Below are 21245 nucleotides of genomic sequence, written 5' to 3'. Positions count from 1 at the left end.
ACGCGAGCCAGACAAAGATTGGAGGAAAAGGGAGCACAATATGGACAAGAGCACAGATGATGGTCTCGAGGGCCAATTACGGCGCGATGAGGAAGTAAGCTTTGAAAGAAATTGCAGGCACAAATGAAGATAATTGACTTGATCGAAATGCGATGAAGTTTGATTGAGAGATTGATGAGAATGAGCGCAGGATAAGGGGGGAGAGATGAAAGACAAAGGTGACGCGGAAGAGGATGGATGGATGGACTGAGCACGATAAGAGAGAAGTAAGGCAAGGCAGGCAACCTACACGAGAAGCCTTTGAATGAAGAGGTCTGGATAGTCCACTTGAGAAAGCGAATTGGCGCAGCAGACGTCCAACCCGATGAGAAGATCAGATGGAACGAGATAAGTAAACTCGCAACAGAGCTGAATAGCGGTGCGGGTCAATCGGTGGGTGGGTGGGGGGAGGAGGAGGATGGAGAGGAAAGCTGGAGAGGAAAGGAAGGAAAGAAGGGGAGGGAGAAAGATGAGGCTGGAAGCCCAGACGATGAACTGCCGCTAATCCGCATCCGGACTAGGTCGCCTGGGGCTTATGACAGCGCGCGCCACTCTAAAATAGATCATAACTTTCCGATACTAGGTAGTTATCAAGTTCGATCCCTCGAAATGCTTCCTGAATCTCAACTTTTTGTTCACACAAGTCCTGTCTGTAATACGTACTCCAAGTAACGTTCAGAGGCAGTCGGAGGCAGTGACGTTTCTCACTTTCTAAAGCTCTCTAGCTGTCTAGCTCTCTAATTCTCCAATTCTCTAAATATCTCGTCCTGATTATCCAGAGATCAAGCAGTATCCGATTTGGAACTGACAGAAATATCGAAATAGAACTGGCATATTTGTACATAACTAGCATGGGAATCATCCGTCGAAAATCACAAGCCGGATCAAACACCAGAACTGACCGAACCATCAGCTGGCCATGGGTGAAGGACGACGAATCGAGTTCGTGAGAAAGACCTCAGCGCTGGGTGAAGGAACCTTGCGTCTGGCTTGAGTCGGATCCAAGAGTCTGGACGCAGCCCCAATTGACGACAGTCAAATCATCACTCCTAACACTCTTCCAACCAACTCGCGCTTTACCAGGTACAGACCACTCTTTAACTACCAATCATTGACCCCAAACCCATTCCGCGCCAAGGCAAGATCAAGTGAGATAGCAGGTTTGGTCAAGGAAATTTAAGCCATCCATGACGGTCGCAAATACAAAGTTGTCAATAACATTTGGGGGTACCCGTCGATAGGACTGGATAGCAGTCTGTATAAAGCGCTGCCATCGACTGTAAGAATGTAGACCTCCAATGGAAAGACGCTGGGTCATGTAGCATCAGCAGTGGCATGAACAACATAATCCCTTCATAAATCGGAAACCGTGCACCGTCCCGAGAAAAAGGAAAATAACAGAACATAATCATCTCACACATGCAATCCTGACAGGCTGAACATCATCAGCTGTAAGGGGTGGTAGTAAAAAATACTTCGTGCCAGCATAACGATATAAACAAACATAAGTATAAAGGTGGCGTGAGGAAGAATGGAAGAAGAAAATTGCAACAGAGATAATGGTATGAACGTAAACATGTGCACATCGCTGGGTGGTTCAAGCGAAGGGGTTGTAGTATAAAGAAAAAAAGCGAAAATAATCAAAAACAACCATCCGTAAATCCGTGATAATGATTAGAAGAGGGCGCGAGCTTGCGGCCTAGAACGGCAAACCGTTCAACCGTCCTCGTCAGACAGCTCAGCAGATTCGTTCTCGCTCTCCTCGGCACTGGTGCTCGCTTTCGCGGCGACGGTCTTAACCTTCTTGGGATTGGCATTTTCATCGTCAACGTCGCTCGACTTGCGCTTCTGCGCCGTAGGGGAGGTAGTCCCCAACGATTTCGTAGCATTGCTGTCAATGTTCTCCTGCCCAGAAGCCACGGCGCCGGCTGATTGTTTCTTCTCCATTGCAGCAACCTCATCGGCTGTTAAGAACCGTCCGCCAGGGCCTCTAGGACGCCGCATGGCATGATTGTGACGCGATTCGTGCAAGTAAGGCTTGCGTCCCTTCGAGGTCAGTCGCAATTGCTCCTCCAGCTTCTGTCGGGCCACCCGACGCTTTAGGATGCGGTGAAACTGCTTCGCATTCACATACAGTGGGGATTCATCTCCGCCACCGGCAACCATATCAGGAGAAGCCTGGCTTTGCTGGATTTGAGGTTGGGGCGGAGCCACCATGGCCGGAGGCACGGAAGGTCGGCCAACGTGGTTGAGAACAGGCTGAGCACTCGGGACGTGAGGACTGCCGACATGGCTCATGCGACGCTGCTGCAACTGTGCACTCTGAGACATCTGGACTTGAGGCCCCATTGAGGCCATTTGACCAGATATTTGAGGGGGGGAACGAGGGTTCCGATCACTCTTCACCTGAACTCCAGCCATGCGTGGGGATCCCCGAGGACCAGGTCCCATCTGACCCGGCATCGAGTCTTGATGAATTGGATAGAATGGGCCCGATGCTGCAGCCGTCGCCATGGCAGCCGCCTGGGTGGGTGAAATTCCATACGTTTGCGGCATCGCAGCTGCGACGCCGTACGATTGGGGAAAGCTCATCTGCTGATGTACTGATCCAGGAGCATTTTGCGGTTGCTGGTAGTGAGACTGTGAGGGAACGATTGGGGAGGCCTGGTGTGTAGGATGAGCCTGTTGCATGTGTGCCTGCGGGTTAGTGGGAGAAGTCATTGACCCTACAGCAGGACCTGCGTTCGGGGGCGCTGTCTGGTAAGGGGCAGCGATGTGAGACGGGGCATGGGGATGCTGCCCGTGGGGCTGTTGATATTGCGGAGGATATTCCATCGTGAAGTCGCGACGAGCTTGTCGCGCTTCCAATCAGTGAGGATTGATCGAGCGCCCTGGCTGTCAGGAACCAGCTAGTCAGAGCCAATAATACTACAAAGACGAGTCGGTTGACAGGAGCTCAGTTGTCGGAGACCAGGTTGGGGATGTTCAAGGGACGATGATAGGTCGTGAAGCAACAGTTGCACTTGAGAAGATTACGGTCGTGCACAGAAAAATAAAGGCGGCCGCAAATAGTCTGTGGTCGTGACTGATGATTCGACGAGTTAAATGCGGAAGGTCTGCGGATTCTTGTTATAGTGTCAGCATGAAGCGCAGCACCAGCCGGTCACTGGATTCGGAGTGGGTGGGGTGGATGGGGGAAAAGAAAGGCGCTTGCACCTGGGCGCGTACCTCCGCTTTTGTTTTGCCAATACACTCGGGACGTCGACAAGAGTGACTGGGCAAGGTTGGACGCTTGTTTGTCAAATTTCTCCAAACGACTTTCTCCGGCGGTTCAGTGTCTTTTGTGGAAATCTTTTTTACGTTCTCCTCCGAGTGTAACGTGGTTGGGCTTCGATGCAGCGAACCAGGGTGTCCTCGATAAAATGTTGCACTTGATGCGTTGTCAGACAAAGCGCAATCGCTTCGGTGATAGCGCACAGGTATATCTCCAGCACAACAGAGACCAAAAAAGGGGAGGAAATAAATGCTACGCAGTATAATAAGACGACAACTGGCAGGCTACCTCGGTCGATGCTGCGCACTCTCCAGAGTCAGTCGGACTGCTTGCTTGGCCACGTCCGTCTTGAGGCGGTGCTAGCAGCGTGGTCAGCTACTGAGTCGCGACCCGGTAGTGCGGGCTAAGGCTAGTCCACGGGTCCCCGGAACTATAATGCGGCGTGGGACGCGCTGATGTCAGGATGCGCCTGAAGGGGGGGCTTGCACGGCTTTCTCAGCTACAGCACACAATTAGCATCGATCATCTCCACAAACCAAGATTTCAGCTTCTTGATTTGTGTGCTGTCATCCAGGGTAAAAGTGTCAGGGTGGAAGGGGGTGGGGAGAGGGGAAGGGAAGGCAAAACAGTGGCGGCTTCGTCCATTCAGGGCTGAAGGATGTATGCGTTGGCAAGCGGATTCATGATGCAGCCGGTGACATACCTTGTTAATTGCAACGCACTCGTGAGCCGAGACAAGGGCAGTAGTCTCTTTTTCGCGTGCCCTTATCAAGATACGTGTGAACTGAACTCAAGGCTAGATTTCAGTTCGCGATGACGGAAATATGATTCGCGTCTAGCGAAAAGCGATAATGTTAGAGATATCAGATCCAAGACGATGGCAGGCAGGGATTGACGCGTGGTGATTGGATCGTAACGGGCGGGGAGGGGGGGAAGAAAGGTAGCAGCAAGTGAAACACAACAGAAAGCAAGCATGACACGATCGCGGATCAAAGGGGACTTGGCGAATTAGGACAAATGACAGCAACAATAGTATGGGTAATTCAGGTACATAACGGGCAACAGGATAGAATTCCCAGGTTTGCTTTGCGTTTCCCCAGAGGATGAGAGGGATCACAGTCGCGGTGTGCGGGTCGTGATCGCAGCAGCGGAGGGCAGAAACAGAAAACAACAACACGCCGCCGCTGCCTCGTGGTTTGAAACAAGGTTAATTACCTTTAGCAGCGATTATTCTCCGCGGGAAGGGAGAAGGTTTCAATGCAGCGCAACACAAAAAGGGCAAAATCAAGTCAATGATTTGCTGGAAATCAACTGTCACGAGGGGAGGAATCTGGGTTGATTCGCGGGTTCGCGCTTGCAAGAAGAAAGCGGACAGCAGCAGCAGCAGCTAACACGATCACTTCTCCTCTCTCTCTCTCTTTCCCTCTTGACTGTTGCTTTGCGGTGCTGCCGCTGATGTCAGTCCGGCCCGGGATTGATCCGCCGAGTCAAACGCATCAAACATGGGAGCCCACCCTTGCTCGGGGAAAAGGCAGGAAGTATGACAGGGCCAAGACGTTGCTTGTTTGATGAAATAACCAAACAAGTAATGAAAAACAAAAATCAAAAATGAACCAAGCACACAGAATAAACTGGCACAAAAGTGACTGGTGGAGACGCGTGCTGGAGTGATAATTGAATCATTATGACTGGGGTCTGATAGGAGTGCCAGCAGTGGAAGATGCACAGCGGTTGGAGAAACAACCTGGCTGCAGACCACACACACACTCTCTCTCTCTCTCTCTTACGGGCGGGCGGGCGGGGAGGGGAAAGGAGATTGGGGGCCAGCCTCGGAGATGAAGGGGGAGCGTGCAACGGGATTGGGCGTCAACCAGATTAAGGTGATGCAATCAGAGGCATTCAGAGGAAAATAAGATAGATAATCACAATGCAAAAAGAACTATGAGCAAGGGGTATGTATGTATGGGAAGGGGAAGGGGAATGGAAAATGGAAAATGGTATTGAACTGTTTGGAAAAAGTGATAGTGTTCACGTACCTTAGATGGTGATTCGATCACAACCGTGGTAAAGGCAGAAAGAGGGATGAGGAAAGTGATCAATCACAAGAGGAGGGCGGATGGGGGTGGGAAGGGCAAACGACGATTGGGTTGGACAAAGACCAGATGGGTTTGATCTTGAAAGCCAACCCAGGTAAGAGGAGCGAGTAGGAAAAAAAAAAAGAAAAAAGAGCAGTGGCAGAGAAACCAATGGGCTCAATGGGCTCTGTGCGGGCAGACAAGAACAGTCCAACTGGGGGGGTTGACTGGACTCCCTGGAGGGACACGCAAGGACTGGAGAGGTTGGATGACCAACGAGAGTGAGCAGAGAGAGAAAGCCGCAGCGAGAGGAAGGGGCGAGCGATGGGGCATTTGTACCGGCCGCAGTTGCGAAGGGGAGCTGACTGGCTCGGTAGCTTCGTCGACTTTCCAACCTTTCCAGTTCCAACAAAGGTCGCCTCCAGGGTTTTTCGCTCCATCGGGTTTAACCTGTCTTAGGTAAGGCGGTCCGTCACTGACCGTCATTACTTACCCGTACTAGAAATTACCACTGTATCCATATTCCCCAACCACCACCACCATCACTTACTCACCCACCCACCCACCCATCCACACAGTTCCAGTTTCTTAAATTGCTTTTTTTTATTCCTCCTCTTTAAAGATTGGGTGCAGGCTCGTCAACAATTTCAGTTGATAAATATTATCTATATATCTACTTATCAACAGCCTCTACATCTGGTCATCATGTTAATGTTATAATCAAACAGTCCCAATAATTAATTAAAATGCCCTTTGTTCACCACCCTTTCACCCAGGAACAGGGTTCCTTCGCCGCCCAGTCTGGAAAGCATCCGGCCATCCCGAATGCTCATTTTGTGACTCTCAGCAGGTGTGACCCAACCGGGCCAAGCGCCCTCGGGAATCGAACAACAACTGTAAGACCGAGGATGGTGGCCGACCTTCAATTTCACCAGCCACCCCACGTCCTAGGGACAACAATAGGCAGTAACTTAGCTATCGACTGCTGATCAAGGACAAGAACTTCTGGTGATTCCTCTCAGACCAGCGCCTGTTTCTGTGACATGAGGGTCTCTTGATACCTAGTAATAGTTATTACACACTATGTGCGACTGCTCCATTGAGAGCTCTGGCTGGGTCGCGTCAATCTTCGCATTAGCATTCGCATTATCATTATTCAAAACAACTAACTAACTACTGTAGGCAGTGCCTTAGCCAGAACGTGCTTCCTGCACCATGCGACCTGAGCCGTGAAGTCACACTGATTGTCCTTCTGTAAGCGCGGCCGTTTTCTTGCTTTTCTTACCGTACGCCGCCGCACGGTTGTGTAGGCTGCTACTGGCCAGTGCGCTCAAACGTCAGCGGAGTTCATCGAGAGCCATGGCCAATCTCGGTTATATCTCCCCTTCAGGAAAGACACCTCGGAAAATAATAATCAGAGAGGAAATGCGAGCACGAGCGCTTTCGTTTGTTCCCTCTATCTTCAGCAAAAGCGAGGTATACCTATGCGCATTGTGGAAGGGGGTTCATATACTCGTAACCGCTCGCATCTGTAGCATTTTTTTATATTTTCTTTTTCTTTCTTTCACTGTTTGCAGAATGCGACGATTCTTTGAAATCACTAGCGCTCTACCAAGCGCTGGATCACATTCGAATTACATTTCCGACTCGACCGTGGTCCGCTATCGCATATAGGTTGCACACCCAACAATCGGACAATGGACCGTAAATACCGTGGGCATCTAAGCGCCCTTCCGTCCATTGTGTACTGTTGTCCCAAAAATCTATAGTTATCATTTGGGAATTTGGAGACGAACCTACAATGAATCATGTGATTGTTCAGTTATGTTATGGGAGTAGAACTTAGACAACTCGCATCCCCAAACTCCTGAGTATTACAATAATCGATGAAGTGTCAGTACTGTCTTACTAGTAGTATGTCACATCTGTAGTCAAGCTGTGTATGCAGTTTGTCGCAGTTCTGGTTTGTACTGATGCTGACGTGAACGTCGTGTCGCTGGTCTTATCAAGTCACAAAAATATATACATCTGTTATGACACGAGGCTCAAGGTCCTACTTGTGGAAGATCAGGTCCAATCCCAACTCAGAGCACTCAAACACCTTGCACAAGCATCGTAAAGAACCCAGTCAAATTTAAAACTTCCGCATTCTCGGGCCTGTCAAGTTCAATATTATCGTGACTGCCTCTGAGTGAGAGTGTGGATCACTAGGCTGGTCTGTTCTATACCACGTGTGAAGCTTGACCGCCTGACGCAAACTTACCCGTACAGCTTCAACAGAGCGGAACAAAGAACCTTCTGTCGTAGCTCCAGAGTGAAATAAAGCGAGAATAAAGGATCCTCCTCATACCATGAAGAAGGATCTTGGCACTCATATCGGTTCTCATGACGTTTGCATAAGTGCGTTTAGCATGACCTTGTGTCGAGGTTGGGATCCGAGACTTGACACTTTGCGATCGCATTACCGAAACGTGCTCCGTACACAGTATATTGAATTCCAGCCAAAAGCACCCACTCAAGCTCTGGCCAAGTGACGTCAGGACAACTAAGTTAACTATGGATGACAGTCCCGCCACACCGCTCCATCTGGGTTGCAAAGAGCAGCGTAGCTGGGTTTGTTTTCAATTGTGAATCATCAAGCTCTAGCCTACCCCATCGACGTCCTGCTCAATCATCCCTCCCTGTCTCTCTGGCCGTATTCAGCTGGCGAGGATCGCACAGTCTTGACTTTGCCCGGATCGAAGTGTAACCCACATAGGCGAGAAGGTGCTGGGCCGGAGGACAGACCAAGCGCTGCGGAGGGTTCCACTAACCGATCTTTCGGGATGCTATACACTGACATCAAGTAACATAGCTTTTGGTTGCACGAACATAAGCTACCCATACTTGGCCAGCTGTGCTGCCTATAGAGAGATCTAATCATTGGCCTACTGCTCATACTCAGTAGCAAGAACGCGCTCTCTGCTTTGAATTTAGCCGACCTCCTCAGCAAGCAATACCAACTAGTTCCACTGTTTTCGAGATGACAACAACTGTATATTTGTGAGTCTCCAACCTATTCATCACCAGCCGTTATAGTCCAATGCAGCCCATGGCAGTACGCCTGTAGGTCTTGGAACCCTATAGCGCGCAAATTATGCCATCGGCTGCTCCCTCACGTGGCGGCGAGCCTTTCTATTTAACTTTCCGCCAACATCGTGTTATGAAACTGCCGTGTTTCCGTGTTGATGGATGTTCTCGTCCAACTGCCGGTGGCGGAAACTGCTGGCCTGACTTGATTTTCGCAGTGGCAGAACAACGTGACCAACCGATCGACGCTACAACTTTTGTCCGGCCATTCTATCGGATCGACTGCGCCCTATGAGATACCTAGCTGTCATACGCGCAATCGGAAAGACACGAGATGGGGCCACGCCGAAAAGATCGTATACCCTTGACAGTACCATCAACTGCGTCCGACTACAGGGCTGAGTCTTCATGTCTGAAACACAAAAGATTTCGTCAAGATCGAGGATGTCATAACATGTGGAGCCATCCGCGGATCACGAGCATGTGCTCAGCTTGATACTGCATGGGGAAGGATGTGTACGCGACCTCCGGAACCGACAACTTGATCATAAGTTTTCTAGAACACTAATTCAATTCAACACCATGGGACCCCTGTGACGGCTTTATGGCTCACTGTGCTACACAGGCAAGCCCACGCACAATCGCCAGAAAGGCAATCGAAGAACTGCAATACGGAGGCAAGGAGCGACGAGTCGGCCGCCCCAGTTGTTGGTATCATTTGTACAGCGATCCTCTTAACGTCTACAATCACCATGGGCCTTGTCACTCGAGTCTGCGCTCAATACTGTTTATTCAAGACACAGCTCCGGGGCTGACTGCCATATTGGTAAACTTCGCCATTGTAGGTAGTAGAATGGCTCCTCCCGGAGAGTGGAGGGACAAGTTACGAACACATAGCACGAATTCTTACTCGTCAAGCTGCTATGCTGATCGACGCAGTGTACGCTTTACAAGCGCGACCCTTCATCTCAAAGGCTCATTGAGCGAAGCCCCTTACACATGATCATCATCAGACCGAAGTATTGCATTGCACAATTGAGGGCCAGGTTGAACAATAGCCAGCTACTGACCTTTGCAAGGGGGATTGAAAGAAGGGGCGTCCAGCCATCAACACCAAAAGGAACGATTGCATGCTGCCGTGTGCAATGACAGGACGGGGTTGCTAGATATGACGCTTCCATGAGTCGGTCTATTGGCCACCCGGCCTTGAACTAGGCGTGGCCTGCCAGTTCTGTCCCGCCTCGACTCGGTTCGCTAGGCTGTGCTATGCTACACTCCAGATACCGGGGTTTTGATGATTCGAGTCATCTTCCCCGCTGGACTACAATCCGGTAAGATACAGAGGTTCACAGAGTGCTCACATGAGCAGTGATACCACCTTAATGATCGCCATTGAGGATAGTTCCAGCGTTGTGAGGGTTGTGCTCGCTTCCAGAGATTTCTGTGTGATATTCGTTGAACTCTGAGTTGTGCCGGCAAACCTTCTTCTCTTCAAGTAAGGAGTTCCTCCTGCGAGGTGCTCACCTTCGCCTCCGTGCCTCTGACTAGATGCATGATGGATGAAGGATGGGATTACCTCTTTCATAGAGGGGTCGACACATCAGGCTCGATGACACATAGCGTCCGGGAGCGGAGTACAGGCCCTGATACCCGTAAGTCTGGTCCAAAGAATGGTACTGAAGACTCTTTCGGCAATGATCCACCATAGCATGAATGATGCGATGCATTTGTTTAAGGCGGAATCACTAGTAGGATGCCCTCATATTGTACCCTTTGTAGACGAAAGTACCTCTTCTCGAAGAAGATGTAATTCCTGTGTTATATCCCAGCTGCTTAGTATGAGCGGACTCCGCAGGGTGACATTCAGGACTGGGCCGCGAGTCACCAATGCATGTTTACATAAGTGACTGCTACGTTGCTTGAGGAGAAGGGTGGTGCTTATTGGGTAGCGATATGCCTTCACCATCTTGGTAGAGACCAACTATTCTGGTACCTACCTTACCGTCGGCTACCTGTCCCTCTCTGACAGGTTCAACAAACCGATCCACCGCATCCTGCCAGCTGTACATGCAGCATTCGCGCAAACGTATTTTACAAATCGCAAGCAACCTGGAGAGTTGATGGTAATAGTACCTTTCTCATATATCTCACAACACCAGCGCCTCAAATAAACCCGCCTGGATCACTGGCATCAGAGGAGGTACTCGCTGCATCTGGTTCTTAGGTTATGTGATAACCTAACGCATCATGGGTCGGAACTCCGCCTGTAAAACTCGTGTGTGTTCGAAACGCTCAGATCAGATTGAAGTAAATATCTTTCCTGATGGTCAATCCGAGCCTCGAGGGAGACAGCGATAGTCGTGATCCATACCCCTCGTGGAGTTTTACTAGTCTTACGCGAATATGACCTACGACCGACAAAGAACAAAGCCAGAAACATATCAGATTGTCCCTGCGGACCTAAGTAGTCAATACTCTGGCTGATCCATTTCTTTTGGGCGCGAAGTCTATAATCCATAGATGTTATTGCATATCCAAGTCTGCCTGATTGCGGCGACAAGGTGGGGTGAGGCAGAAAGGAATAGATGGCTACTTAAGAGATCATTCTCTCAGCCAGAAACAAAGAGACAGCCTGACCCCGCAGTAAACCCCTTCTGATGAAGAGCTGTGTGGTAGCCAGGCCGCATGGGTCAGGAGGGGTTCTTGAAAAGATACTCCGAGGACTTATGAAGGGTTGGGCAGACAACCACCGTTGATTGACAGGAGAGCAAATGACGTAGAGCAAGCACACGTGAGAGTAATTGTGGCTACAACTTGCAGCTGAGCAACGCCCATGACTTTCCTTTGATCTTATTATTCATGCTGATAGGGAAGAAATCACTGTACTTCATTTCACTCCTCCAATTCATCATAACTACTATCTAGTTCACAACCGAGTCTAAAGTTAAGCCCTGCAGTGGTGGAGAGCGGATAATCTCTGGAACCGGTGGAACTGCAGCAAAGGGTAATCCACCGTGGGCCTATTACAACGCAACGATCCTGGAAGCACCAGATCTATCAGACACCTTATGTTGGAGAAAGCAAATCATGATGTCGAGAGGACACATTCAAGAGTGTGTGCCTGCAGATGAATGCATGGGAGAAGATGGAATACCTACCACTAAGTGAGTGAGCGAACTACACCACCTACTGCTGGCAAGCTCAGGGATAAATGACTAAGCTCCCAGGCAGACCAGCTCGAGCCATGATTGGCCGGAAGTGTCACAGGGACGCTTACGTGATCGCCCTCGAAACCCGCCCCGTCTCATAGTGTGGCTTTTCCCCGTCCCGTGCTGCTGCTTGTGCTTGGGGGGCAACTTGAAAGGTGAAGAAGAACCCAAGAAACGTTTTTGCCAGTCCAGTCCAATCCGTTTTACCGGCCCCGGACCTCGATCCGATAATCAATGCAATAATACCTCCACCTTCACCTCCTCCCTTCTCCCTCGTCGAATCTTCGAGACTGTCGCTGCTCGGTGAATCCCTCTTCGATCCGGTCTGCTTGTCGCACTGCAGTCGACTCCCGAGTCCCCTTCCGCTGACCGTCCATGTTTATTGCGATCCTACTACCCCTAAGACGCGCCAAACGATCCGCCCGCAACAATACATGACGTCTTTGTTGACATTCGGCCTCGTCTGTCAATTTTCCAGTGACCCCTTTCCATACCCCGAATCTCGACCTTAGAAGCAAATCACCCGCGGACCCGGGCCAAAAAACACCAGCTTGCGAAACATCATAGGGCGGCGCTCCTTGTAGCGTTCGCGACTTTTGTGTTTCCCGCTTTGTACTGTTCAACAATAAACCCCTGTTACCCCCCCCTGTATCGATAACGACAAGAAGCGGAACGAAACCCCGAAACAGGATCCCCCGTTGGTGGGAATTAGCCCAAGATGGGTAATATCAAGGTGGTGGTCCGAGTACGGCCATTCAACAGCAGAGGTGAGTGATCAGGGAAAAACAGCAAGGGCAAATGCGACGGAGTCGACTCGCACATACCTGGACCTTCGACTGACTGGCCCATCTTGTTATCTAGAACTTGATCGAAACGCAAAATGTATTATCCAAATGAAAGGGAACCAAACGGTTCTCATCCCGCCTCCTGGTGCCGACGACAAACTACGCAAGGCCGGTGGGAAAGGTGCCGTGGAAGGGCCGAAAGCATTCGCCTTCGACAGGTCGTATTGGTCTTTCGACAAGAATGCTCCGAACTACGCAAGCCAGGACAACCTCTTCGGGGATCTGGGTGTGCCCCTTTTGGACAATGCCTTCCAGGGCTACAACAACTGCATCTTCGCCTACGGCCAGACGGGTTCCGGAAAATCGTACTCGATGATGGGTTACGGCAAGGAGTATGGTGTGATCCCTCGGATTTGCCAGTCCATGTTCGAGCGCATCTCTGCGATCCAGCAGGACAAAAACCTTAGCTGTACCGTCGAAGTGTCCTATCTCGAAATCTACAACGAGCGAGTCCGCGATCTGCTCAACCCTTCGAACAAGGGAAACCTCAAGGTCCGCGAGCACCCGTCCACGGGTCCATACGTGGAAGACCTGGCCAAGCTGGTCGTGCGCTCCTTCGATGAAATCGACAACTTGATGGACGAGGGTAATAAGGCCCGTACGGTGGCGGCAACGAACATGAACGAAACCTCCAGTCGATCGCACGCCGTGTTCACCTTGACCCTCACGCAGAAGCGCCACGATGCCGAAACCTCAATGGACACCGAGAAGGTCTCTCGAATCAGTCTGGTCGATCTTGCGGGTTCGGAAAGAGCCAATTCGACGGGAGCCACCGGCGCGCGGTTGAAGGAAGGTGCTGAGATCAATCGATCGCTGTCCACCCTCGGTCGTGTCATTGCTGCCCTGGCGGATGTGGCTTCTGGAAAGAAGAAGAATGCGTCAATGGTTCCGTATCGTGATTCTATCCTCACATGGCTGCTCAAGGACTCTTTAGGAGGTAACTCCATGACGGCGATGATTGCTGCGATCTCACCTGCCGATATCAACTTTGACGAGACTCTGAGTACTTTACGGTATGCCGACTCGGCCAAGCGAATCAAGAACCACGCAGTGGTGAACGAGGACCCCAACGCACGGATGATCAGAGAACTGAAGGAAGAATTAGCGCAGCTGAGAGCGAAGCTCGGTGGTGGCGTAGCAGCAATGGCAGGTGCGGCTGCTGGAACCCTCGCTGGCGCTGACGGAATTCCACCTGAGGAATCTTATCCTCCAGACACGCCTCTAGAGAAGCAGATGGTTTCGATCCATCAAGCGGATGGCTCAGTTACCAAAGTCAGCAAAGCCGAGATTGTGGAGCAATTGAATCAGAGTGAGAAGCTTTATAAGGACTTGAACCAGACGTGGGAGGAGAAAATGGCCAAGACCGAGCAGATCCACAAGGAGCGCGAAACAGCCTTGGAGGAGCTTGGTATCAGTATAGAGAAAGGCTTCATTGGCCTTAGTACACCGAAGAAGATGCCTCACTTGGTCAATCTCAGTGACGATCCGTTACTCGCAGAGTGCCTTGTGTACAACATCAAACCAGGAACCACTATGGTTGGCAATATGGATCAAGGCAGCCATGTGGAAATCAGACTGAACGGCTCCAAGATCATGGCCGATCACTGTAAGTTTGAGAACGTGGACAACATTGTCACCATCATCCCCACTGAAGGCGCCGCCGTTATGGTGAACGGCTTGCGCATCGATCAGCCCAAGCGCCTCAAAAGTGGGTTTCGAATTATTCTGGGTGACTTTCACATCTTCCGCTTCAACCATCCGCAAGAAGCCCGTGCCGAAAGAGTCGAGCAAAGTCTGCTGCGCCATACCGTCACCACAAGCCAGCTTGGCTCACCCGCGCCAAACAAAACCCATGACCGCAATGTGAGCAAAACCGGGTCGGAGATTGACGGTGACTCGAGTAGGGCCGATTCACCGATGCCGTCGCAGCCCAGCAGGGAATCCGATTGGTTCTATGCTCGTCGTGAAGCCGTCAGCGCTGTACTGGGGCCCGATCACATCTCGCATATGCCTGATGATGAGCTGGACGCCTTGTTTGAGGATGTGCAGAAGGTCAGGGCCACGCGCCGGGGCCTGGCGGAGAACGAGGAGGACTCTGACTCGCTCAGTTCTTTTCCGGTACGAGACAAGTACATGTCAAACGGTACTATCGACAACTTCTCGTTGGATACTGCCATCACGATGCCTGGGACTCCTCGTCCCAACGATGAGGATGACGCACAGAGTGGAGCCGATGCGACTCTGCAATCTGTGCGCCAGGACATGCAGCGGCAGCTGGATCGGCAGAAAGAGGAATATCAAGACAAACTGAGAAATGCTGAGACGTCATCTGGCCAAGACGTTGAGGACCTCCGCTCTGAAAAGACCCGGATGGAGGAAGCCCTGCGTACAGCGAAAGAGGAATTCGAGGAACAATTGAGGAAACAAAAGGAAGCATTTGAGTCCCACATGAAGGATCTAGGCCAACCGGTACCCAAAGTCTATGAGAATGGCTTTGCCAAACTCGACGCCCGGGAACTCGAAGTTGCACGCTCAGTTTACCGCCACTGGTCTCAGCAGAGCTACGTTCGCATGGCCGAGAAGGTGTTGCAATACGCGTCGCTACTGAAAGAAGCTCAGGTCATGAGTCAGATCATGGACAAGAATGCTGTATTTCAGTTTGCAATCATCGATCATGGGCACAATATGGCCTCGTCTTATGACCTCGTGCTGAACGGTATCTCCGGGGACGAGGACGTCGTTCTGGACGATGCTAGGAAGCCATGCGTAGCCGTCCGGGTTATCGACTTTAAGCAATGTGTGATCCATCTCTGGTCCATCGAGAAGCTCCAGCGCCGCGTCCAGGCTATGCGTCAGCTACACCAGTACATCGACCGTCCTGACTACATCCAGCATTTCAAGTTAGAGAATCCCTTCTCCGAACCCTGCTCGCCTCAGTACTCGCTTGTCGGCGACGCTGACATTCCGCTCACTGCTGTCTTCGAAACTCGAGTCCAGGACTTCTCCGTCGAAGTTTTCTCACCTTATACGCAGAACGTCATCGGCATTATCCGACTGTCTCTGGAGCCATCTTCGGCCCAGGCCCCGTCGTCTACGTTGAAGTTCAACGTTGTCATGCGGGATATGGTTGGGTTTGCCGAATGGGAAGGCTCGGAGGTGCACGCTCAGCTCGTCGTACCTGGGATCTCCGAGGAGGGCGGTGCCACTACGACGCAGATGATTAGTGGATTCGATGAAGCCCCGGTGCGATTCGAGAGCGTCCACAGCATGAGCTTGCCATTGTCCAGCCCCCGCAGCGCCGCTCTGAAGATTTGCGTCTATGCGCGTGTGACCCAGATGCACCTCGATAAACTTCTCAGCTGGGACGACATGCGTGACTCAGCCGAGCCGGCGCCCAAGAAACGGAAAACCCCACGGATTGCCGAAACAGAGTTCTATTCCGAAGAGAGACACGATGTTTTTGCACGGGTCCAGATCCTCGAGTTGGCAGAATCCGGCGAATACCTTCCGGTTGAGGTTGTTCAAAGCAACAGCCTTGACGCAGGCACATACCAACTACACCAGGGTTTGCAGCGTCGTATCATGGCGAACTTGACCTACAGCTCAACTGAGAGTCTGCCTTGGGATGATCTGACCAACATTCGTGTGGGGTCCGTGCGACTGCTGGACCCTTGGGGTAAAATCCCCGATCAAGACCTGCAGACTCCCGACGTTCCACTGAAGTTCATCCAAGAGCCCGGTGTGAAAGAGAATGCAGACGGAACTTCTCATATCACCATCATTGGCCAATGGGACTCCAGTTTGCACGGGTCTCTGCTTCTGGATCGGGTCACTGCGGATAAGTACCGCGTTCAAGTGACCCTGAGGTGGGACCTGATATCTTCACGCTTGCAGGACCCAGTGCCGTTCGAGATTGACTTGACTCTCCAGATCCAGGGTCGAACCTATGTCCGACCGCAATCGATGTTCAAACAGTTCTTCAACTCCACGCGTATTGTGCACTCGACTGTTCGCATGTTTTCCTTGGTTGTTCGGCCGGTGTCTGCCAAGCGGGCTGCAGACCTGTGGCGCATGAACACGCAGAATGATTATGTCAAAGGCGAGGAGTATCTGACTACGTGGTCTCCACGCAAGGTGTCGCTTGTGCGGGACTATGTTGCTGCGCGCAAACGGCGGCGACGCATCGCCGAGTTGTATGCTGCGAAGGGGGCTCTCAGTGCTAACAGCTTGGTGGCATCGCCCATGCGCAGTGGACGTTCCACGCCTCTCCGGAGCCAGAAAGGTGCGGACCGCGATGCGAAACTTCTCCAGAAATACATCGATCTCTGGGCGAAGAGAACCGACCCGATTGAAGCAATCCTTGTTCGGAGCAACACCGAGCCTCCTACCGGCGGGGCGGCTTTCTCTTCTCGGATCCGGCAGCCTTCGTCCAGCGACGATGAGAATTCGAGCTCCACTTCCGACGAGGCATCCTTGAAGCCGCGATTTGTGGCCACCATCCAGACTCTACCGAAAAATCCATCTTCTTTGAAGTCTGGTTACCTACTTACCCCGGATGATACCAACAGCCAGTGGGTGCGGCGGTTTGTTGAGCTTCGCCGACCTTACCTGCATGTCCACTCTGTCCCGGACGGGGACGAGATCAATGCCATCAACCTGCGCAACTCGCGAGTCGACCATTCCCCCGATTTTGCACGGCTTCTCGACGGGCCAGGAACGACGGGTGACCGTGGGGCGTCGAGGGGCCGGCATGTGTTTGCGGTGTATGGGTCACAGAACACGTTCCTGTTTGCGGCCCGCACGGAAGCGCAGAAGGTGGAGTGGATCTTGAAGATCGATGAAAGCTACTTTAGCAACGCTGGGGCGCGGGCGATGACGAATGGTTCTTGATCGTAAGACTCCAGGGACTTTCGGTTGTCCCCGTCCCCACCCCTCCGATTTTGTAATGCATTGCGTCTCTTTTTCTTTCTCATTTTGAGTGATTGGCAGGCCTGGTGTTCATCTTTCGTTAGACTCGTGACAACCCTTCCTGATTGATTTTGAGATACCCCTGAATAACTTTGCCGTGATGGCGCCTGTGATCTCCATGTACATACATCTTGAGACTATTTCGACATAGAAGCGACCGCCTCCTGGCCTCCTTTTGGGTAGTGTAGTTGGTACGTACGGTCGTAATTATATACGTAGGATGTGGAATTATGGCTTTAAGCTTAGATCTGGTCTGGAGAACGTAGACTTGATGTTACTCCGTAGTATGAGTAGTTACTGAGTGTAGTGCAAGTAAACCGAAGGTTGCCATGACAACCCCATTGCATCATGAGGGGATCTGCGCTATCAACATTGAGCTTATCGCATCGTCTCAAACTGACATCTACAGTCTCACGTCTCAACCTCACACCACAGCGCTTCATTCGCATTCGACAATTCCCAAGAGGAATGCGCCTCTCCCGCCACTAGAACTGAGGATGTACACCATATCCAAAGCGCATCTCCTCGCCACCGCCGCCGTCCTCTCCCTGATCATCTCGACCTTCCTTATCTTCGGCACGCAGTACTCCACCTCGGTCGCCCAATATGCGCTGAAGACGTCTCTCCAACCCGGGGGCTGTCCCCCGCAGCACGTGGAAATTCCGGCCAGCAACACCACCGACTGGGAATTCCAGGTGGCGCGCGACGGCAACAACTACGGCCTGACGCCGCTGCAATGCCGCGCGGCGTTCCCCAAGCTGTTCGTGGAGATCGACAACGCGACGGCCACCCGCGCACAGAACCCGATCACCTTCGAGGAGTTGGATCAGGTCGAGATGGCGGACGGGATGGTGCGGGGGGTGATTGCGGATGGTCAGGTAGGTTCCCTCCCTTCTTTTCCTTGTCCTCACTCTCGTCCAACAATCCTCCCCTCCCCCTCCCCCCCCCAGCTAAACACCCACCCCTCCCAAATAAACTAACCTCACACCCCCGTACGCAAAGCTCTACATCCTCTCCTACACCCCACAACCCTTCACCTTCAGCCGCGCCAAAGCGACCCTACACGCGCTGCACCGCGCCCTAGCCGCCTCGCCCACCGCGCCCCCCCCGCTCGAATTCATCCTCACCACCGAAGACTTCTACCTCCCTCCCTCCCCCCACCCCCAGAACCCCGGTGCCGGCCCACCACCCCCGCCGCCCATCTGGTCCTACACCAAACTGCCCCACCACCGCCACACCTGGCTCATGCCGGACTTCGGGTACTGGTCGTGGCCGGAAGTGCAGATCGGGCCGTACCCGGCCCTGCGCCAGCGCATCGCGGCCCTCGAATCCGGCCTGCCGTTCCCGCAGAAGCGCAAGCAGCTGCTGTGGCGCGGCAGCACGGCGACCAACCCGGGCGTGCGGGGGACGCTCCTGAAAGCGAGCCAGGGGAAGAGCTGGGCCAGCGTGCACCCGCTGGACTGGGACTCCACCTCCTCCGCTTCTGGTTCTGCTTCTGATGTTAGGGGCATGCCGGAGGCGTTCGTCCCGATGCACGAGCACTGCGCCTACATGTTCCTGGCGCACACGGAGGGGCGCAGCTTCTCGGGCCGCGGGAAGTACCTCCTCAACTGCCGGTCGGTGGTGCTCTCGCACCCGCTGACGTGGCGGGAGGCGCACCACGCGGCGCTGGTGGCGGCGCCGCATCCGGCGGCGAACTATGTGCTCGTGGAGGAGGCGGGGTGGGGGGATTTGGACCGGAAAATGGAGTGGTTGATTGATCATCCGGACGCGGCGGAGCGGATCGCCGACGAGGCGGTGCGGACGTTCCGGGACCGGTATCTGACGCCCGCGGCGGAGGCGTGCTATTGGCGCGAGTTGGTGGTGCAGTATAGTGGGGTGCTGGGGTTTGTGCCTGTGGTGGAGGGGCGGGAGGGGGCGGTGGCTTTTGAGGATTGGGTTTTGGGGGTGTAGGGTTCTTTGTGTTTGTGTTTTTGCTGGTGGGGGGGGGGGGAAATGATGGGGGTCCGGGGGGGGGGCCCCCGGGATCCGGGGTTGTATAGTTTATCTTGTATATGATATGTGGTGTATGTATGTGGTTGGTGTTGATGGTGTTTGGGTTATGAGGTTATGAATTATGAGGTTATAAATTTATGGTGTATTATTCTGTGTTCAACTACTCCTGGGAAAAAAGACGGGGGTCCGGGGGGTACCCCCGGGATACGGTACTTGGTATACTTTATCTTGTATATACTCTATTTATGTAGTTGGTGTTGATGGTGTTTTGATGTTTTGATGTTCTGGGTAATGAGGGTATGAGGTTACGAATTAGGAATCTATGGTTGTGGGCTAGGGTCTTCCCCTGTATATGTGCACTTTATATCTAACCACTACTGGGAAGAAAGACGGGGGTCCGGGGGGCACCCCCGGGATCGTCTACTCTACTTACTATTACCGCGCTGTTGCTACGCTGACTGTACCGGTACAGTATATAATCCGCGATATATCCAGCTATAAACCCGTATAAACATATACAACTCCGAACACGCTCCCATCCAGCCCCCATCCTACAAAACAACGACATCCTCGCCCTGGATATCCAACCTCGCCGCATACGTACACCGCCTATCCCCCCCACAAAACCCATGGAACAGCATGCGATCCCCGCACCCGCACACCGTGCCGCCGCCCGGCGACGTCAGATTCCACTGGCCCGAGGCGAACAGCTGCCGGCCGGACTTGGTGTACGGGCCGGTGATCGACGGGCTCGTCGCCCAGCGCACATCGTACTTGGGGTCCGTGTAGCAGTGCGTCGAGTAGAACAGGAAGTACGTGTCGCCGTGCAGGATCAGGTTCGGGGCCTCGACCAAGGGGCCGTCGGTGTCGTCGCGGTCGAGGATCTGGACCGCGTCGCCGACGGGCGTGAACCCGTCGTCGGCGACCCTCTGCAGCAGGATCGGCGTGGGCTTGAGCGGCGCGATCCCGTTGTTGCAGTCGCCGCCGTTGCCGATGCTGTTGCCGTCCACCTTGAACACCACGTAGCGGCTGCCGTCGCGGTCGAGGAAGCCCGACGGGTCGATGGAGCCGCCCTGGTCCAGTCGGCAGGAGAGCGGGGTCGGGTTGGGGATGTAGGGCCCCGTCGGGTCGGTGGTTTCGGAGACGGCGACCCCGACGCAGTGGTGGCGCAGGTCGTCTTTGGCTTCGCCGGAATAGTAGAGGACGAATTTGCCGTCGTTCTGTTTTGGTTTCCCTGTTAGCTCGGTGCTAAGAGAGTGTAGAAGCTGAAAGGGGGCCTGGCTGGCCATCTACTGTGCCCCTCCCTCCCTGACAACAGCTTCGGCCTGCAAACAAAAAAACGTCTGGAGCATACCCGCTGTACTACATCTGGGGCCCAGTGGTCCACGGCTGTCTCCCAGCCAGCCAGGGTAGGCATGGCTTCCTTATCCAGCAGAGTCCAAGACTCGAAGTCAGGGGATCTGGCCACCTGGACGGTCCTGCCGTTACCGTTGGTGCCAAACGCGTACCACGCCCCATCATCACCTTGAACGAAGCCTGGGTCGGGGAAGTCGGAATCAATGGCAAGCCATGGGCCTGCGGATCGAGGCGCGATAGGAGAACCCAGAACCGGTGCTGTCGCTGCCAGCAGAAGCCCTAGAGGCCAGCGCATGACGTGAGAAAGTCGCATTGACAACTGTATTATGGACAGGCTCAGTTTAGAAGGAACTCCAAGTGTCAGGCAAGTCACCAGAAGACGATGCACACCATCGGAATTGACTGGACCCGAGCC

The 21245-nt window shown here is 52.9% G+C and overlaps 4 protein-coding genes across 4 annotated transcripts; 2 read left to right on the top strand and 2 right to left on the bottom strand.

Annotated features, from left to right (window-relative positions):
* Window positions 1–1755: 1755 nt before the first annotated feature.
* On the bottom strand, window positions 1756–2874 carry hapB (transcription activator HAP2; the record flags this gene model as incomplete). The annotated part of the gene is made up of 1 exon (XM_025669893.1): window positions 1756–2874. One exon carries the CDS (start codon window positions 2872–2874, stop codon window positions 1756–1758), a length of 1119 nt encoding a protein of 372 aa, XP_025527791.1.
* A 9202-nt stretch (window positions 2875–12076) lies between these two features.
* On the top strand, window positions 12077–17460 carry BO86DRAFT_90601 (kinesin-3 motor protein uncA). Its single transcript, XM_025677781.1, has 2 exons — window positions 12077–12433; window positions 12528–17460. Exons 1-2 carry the CDS (start codon window positions 12385–12387, stop codon window positions 17399–17401), a joined length of 4923 nt encoding a protein of 1640 aa, XP_025527790.1. The 5' UTR covers window positions 12077–12384; the 3' UTR covers window positions 17402–17460.
* Window positions 17461–17889: 429 nt separating this feature from the next.
* Window positions 17890–19432, top strand: BO86DRAFT_362102 (DUF821 domain protein; the record flags this gene model as incomplete). The annotated part of the gene is made up of 2 exons (XM_025669892.1): window positions 17890–18357; window positions 18482–19432. Exons 1-2 carry the CDS (start codon window positions 17977–17979, stop codon window positions 19430–19432), a joined length of 1332 nt encoding a protein of 443 aa, XP_025527789.1. The 5' UTR covers window positions 17890–17976.
* Window positions 19433–20025: 593 nt separating this feature from the next.
* BO86DRAFT_399424 (glycoside hydrolase family 43 protein) lies at window positions 20026–21125 on the bottom strand (the record flags this gene model as incomplete). Its single annotated transcript, XM_025673625.1, has 2 exons — window positions 20026–20694; window positions 20829–21125. 2 exons carry the CDS (start codon window positions 21123–21125, stop codon window positions 20026–20028), a joined length of 966 nt encoding a protein of 321 aa, XP_025527788.1.
* Window positions 21126–21245: the final 120 nt, after the last annotated feature.

This window comes from Aspergillus japonicus, assembly GCF_003184785.1.
Source record: "Aspergillus japonicus CBS 114.51 unplaced genomic scaffold BO86scaffold_23, whole genome shotgun sequence".
Classification (NCBI taxonomy): domain Eukaryota; kingdom Fungi; phylum Ascomycota; class Eurotiomycetes; order Eurotiales; family Aspergillaceae; genus Aspergillus; species Aspergillus japonicus.
This window is presented reverse-complemented; position numbering and strand designations above follow the sequence as displayed.

Excerpts from the sequence above, each read along its gene's own strand:
- BO86DRAFT_90601 (XM_025677781.1), top strand. The coding sequence starts at position 12,385 with ATGGGTAATATCAAGGTGGTGGTCCGAGTACGGCCATTCAACAGCAGA. Across the intron at positions 12,434-12,527 it reads ACGGCCATTCAACAGCAGAG|AACTTGATCGAAACGCAAAA; the intron begins GTGAGTGATCAG and ends CTTGTTATCTAG.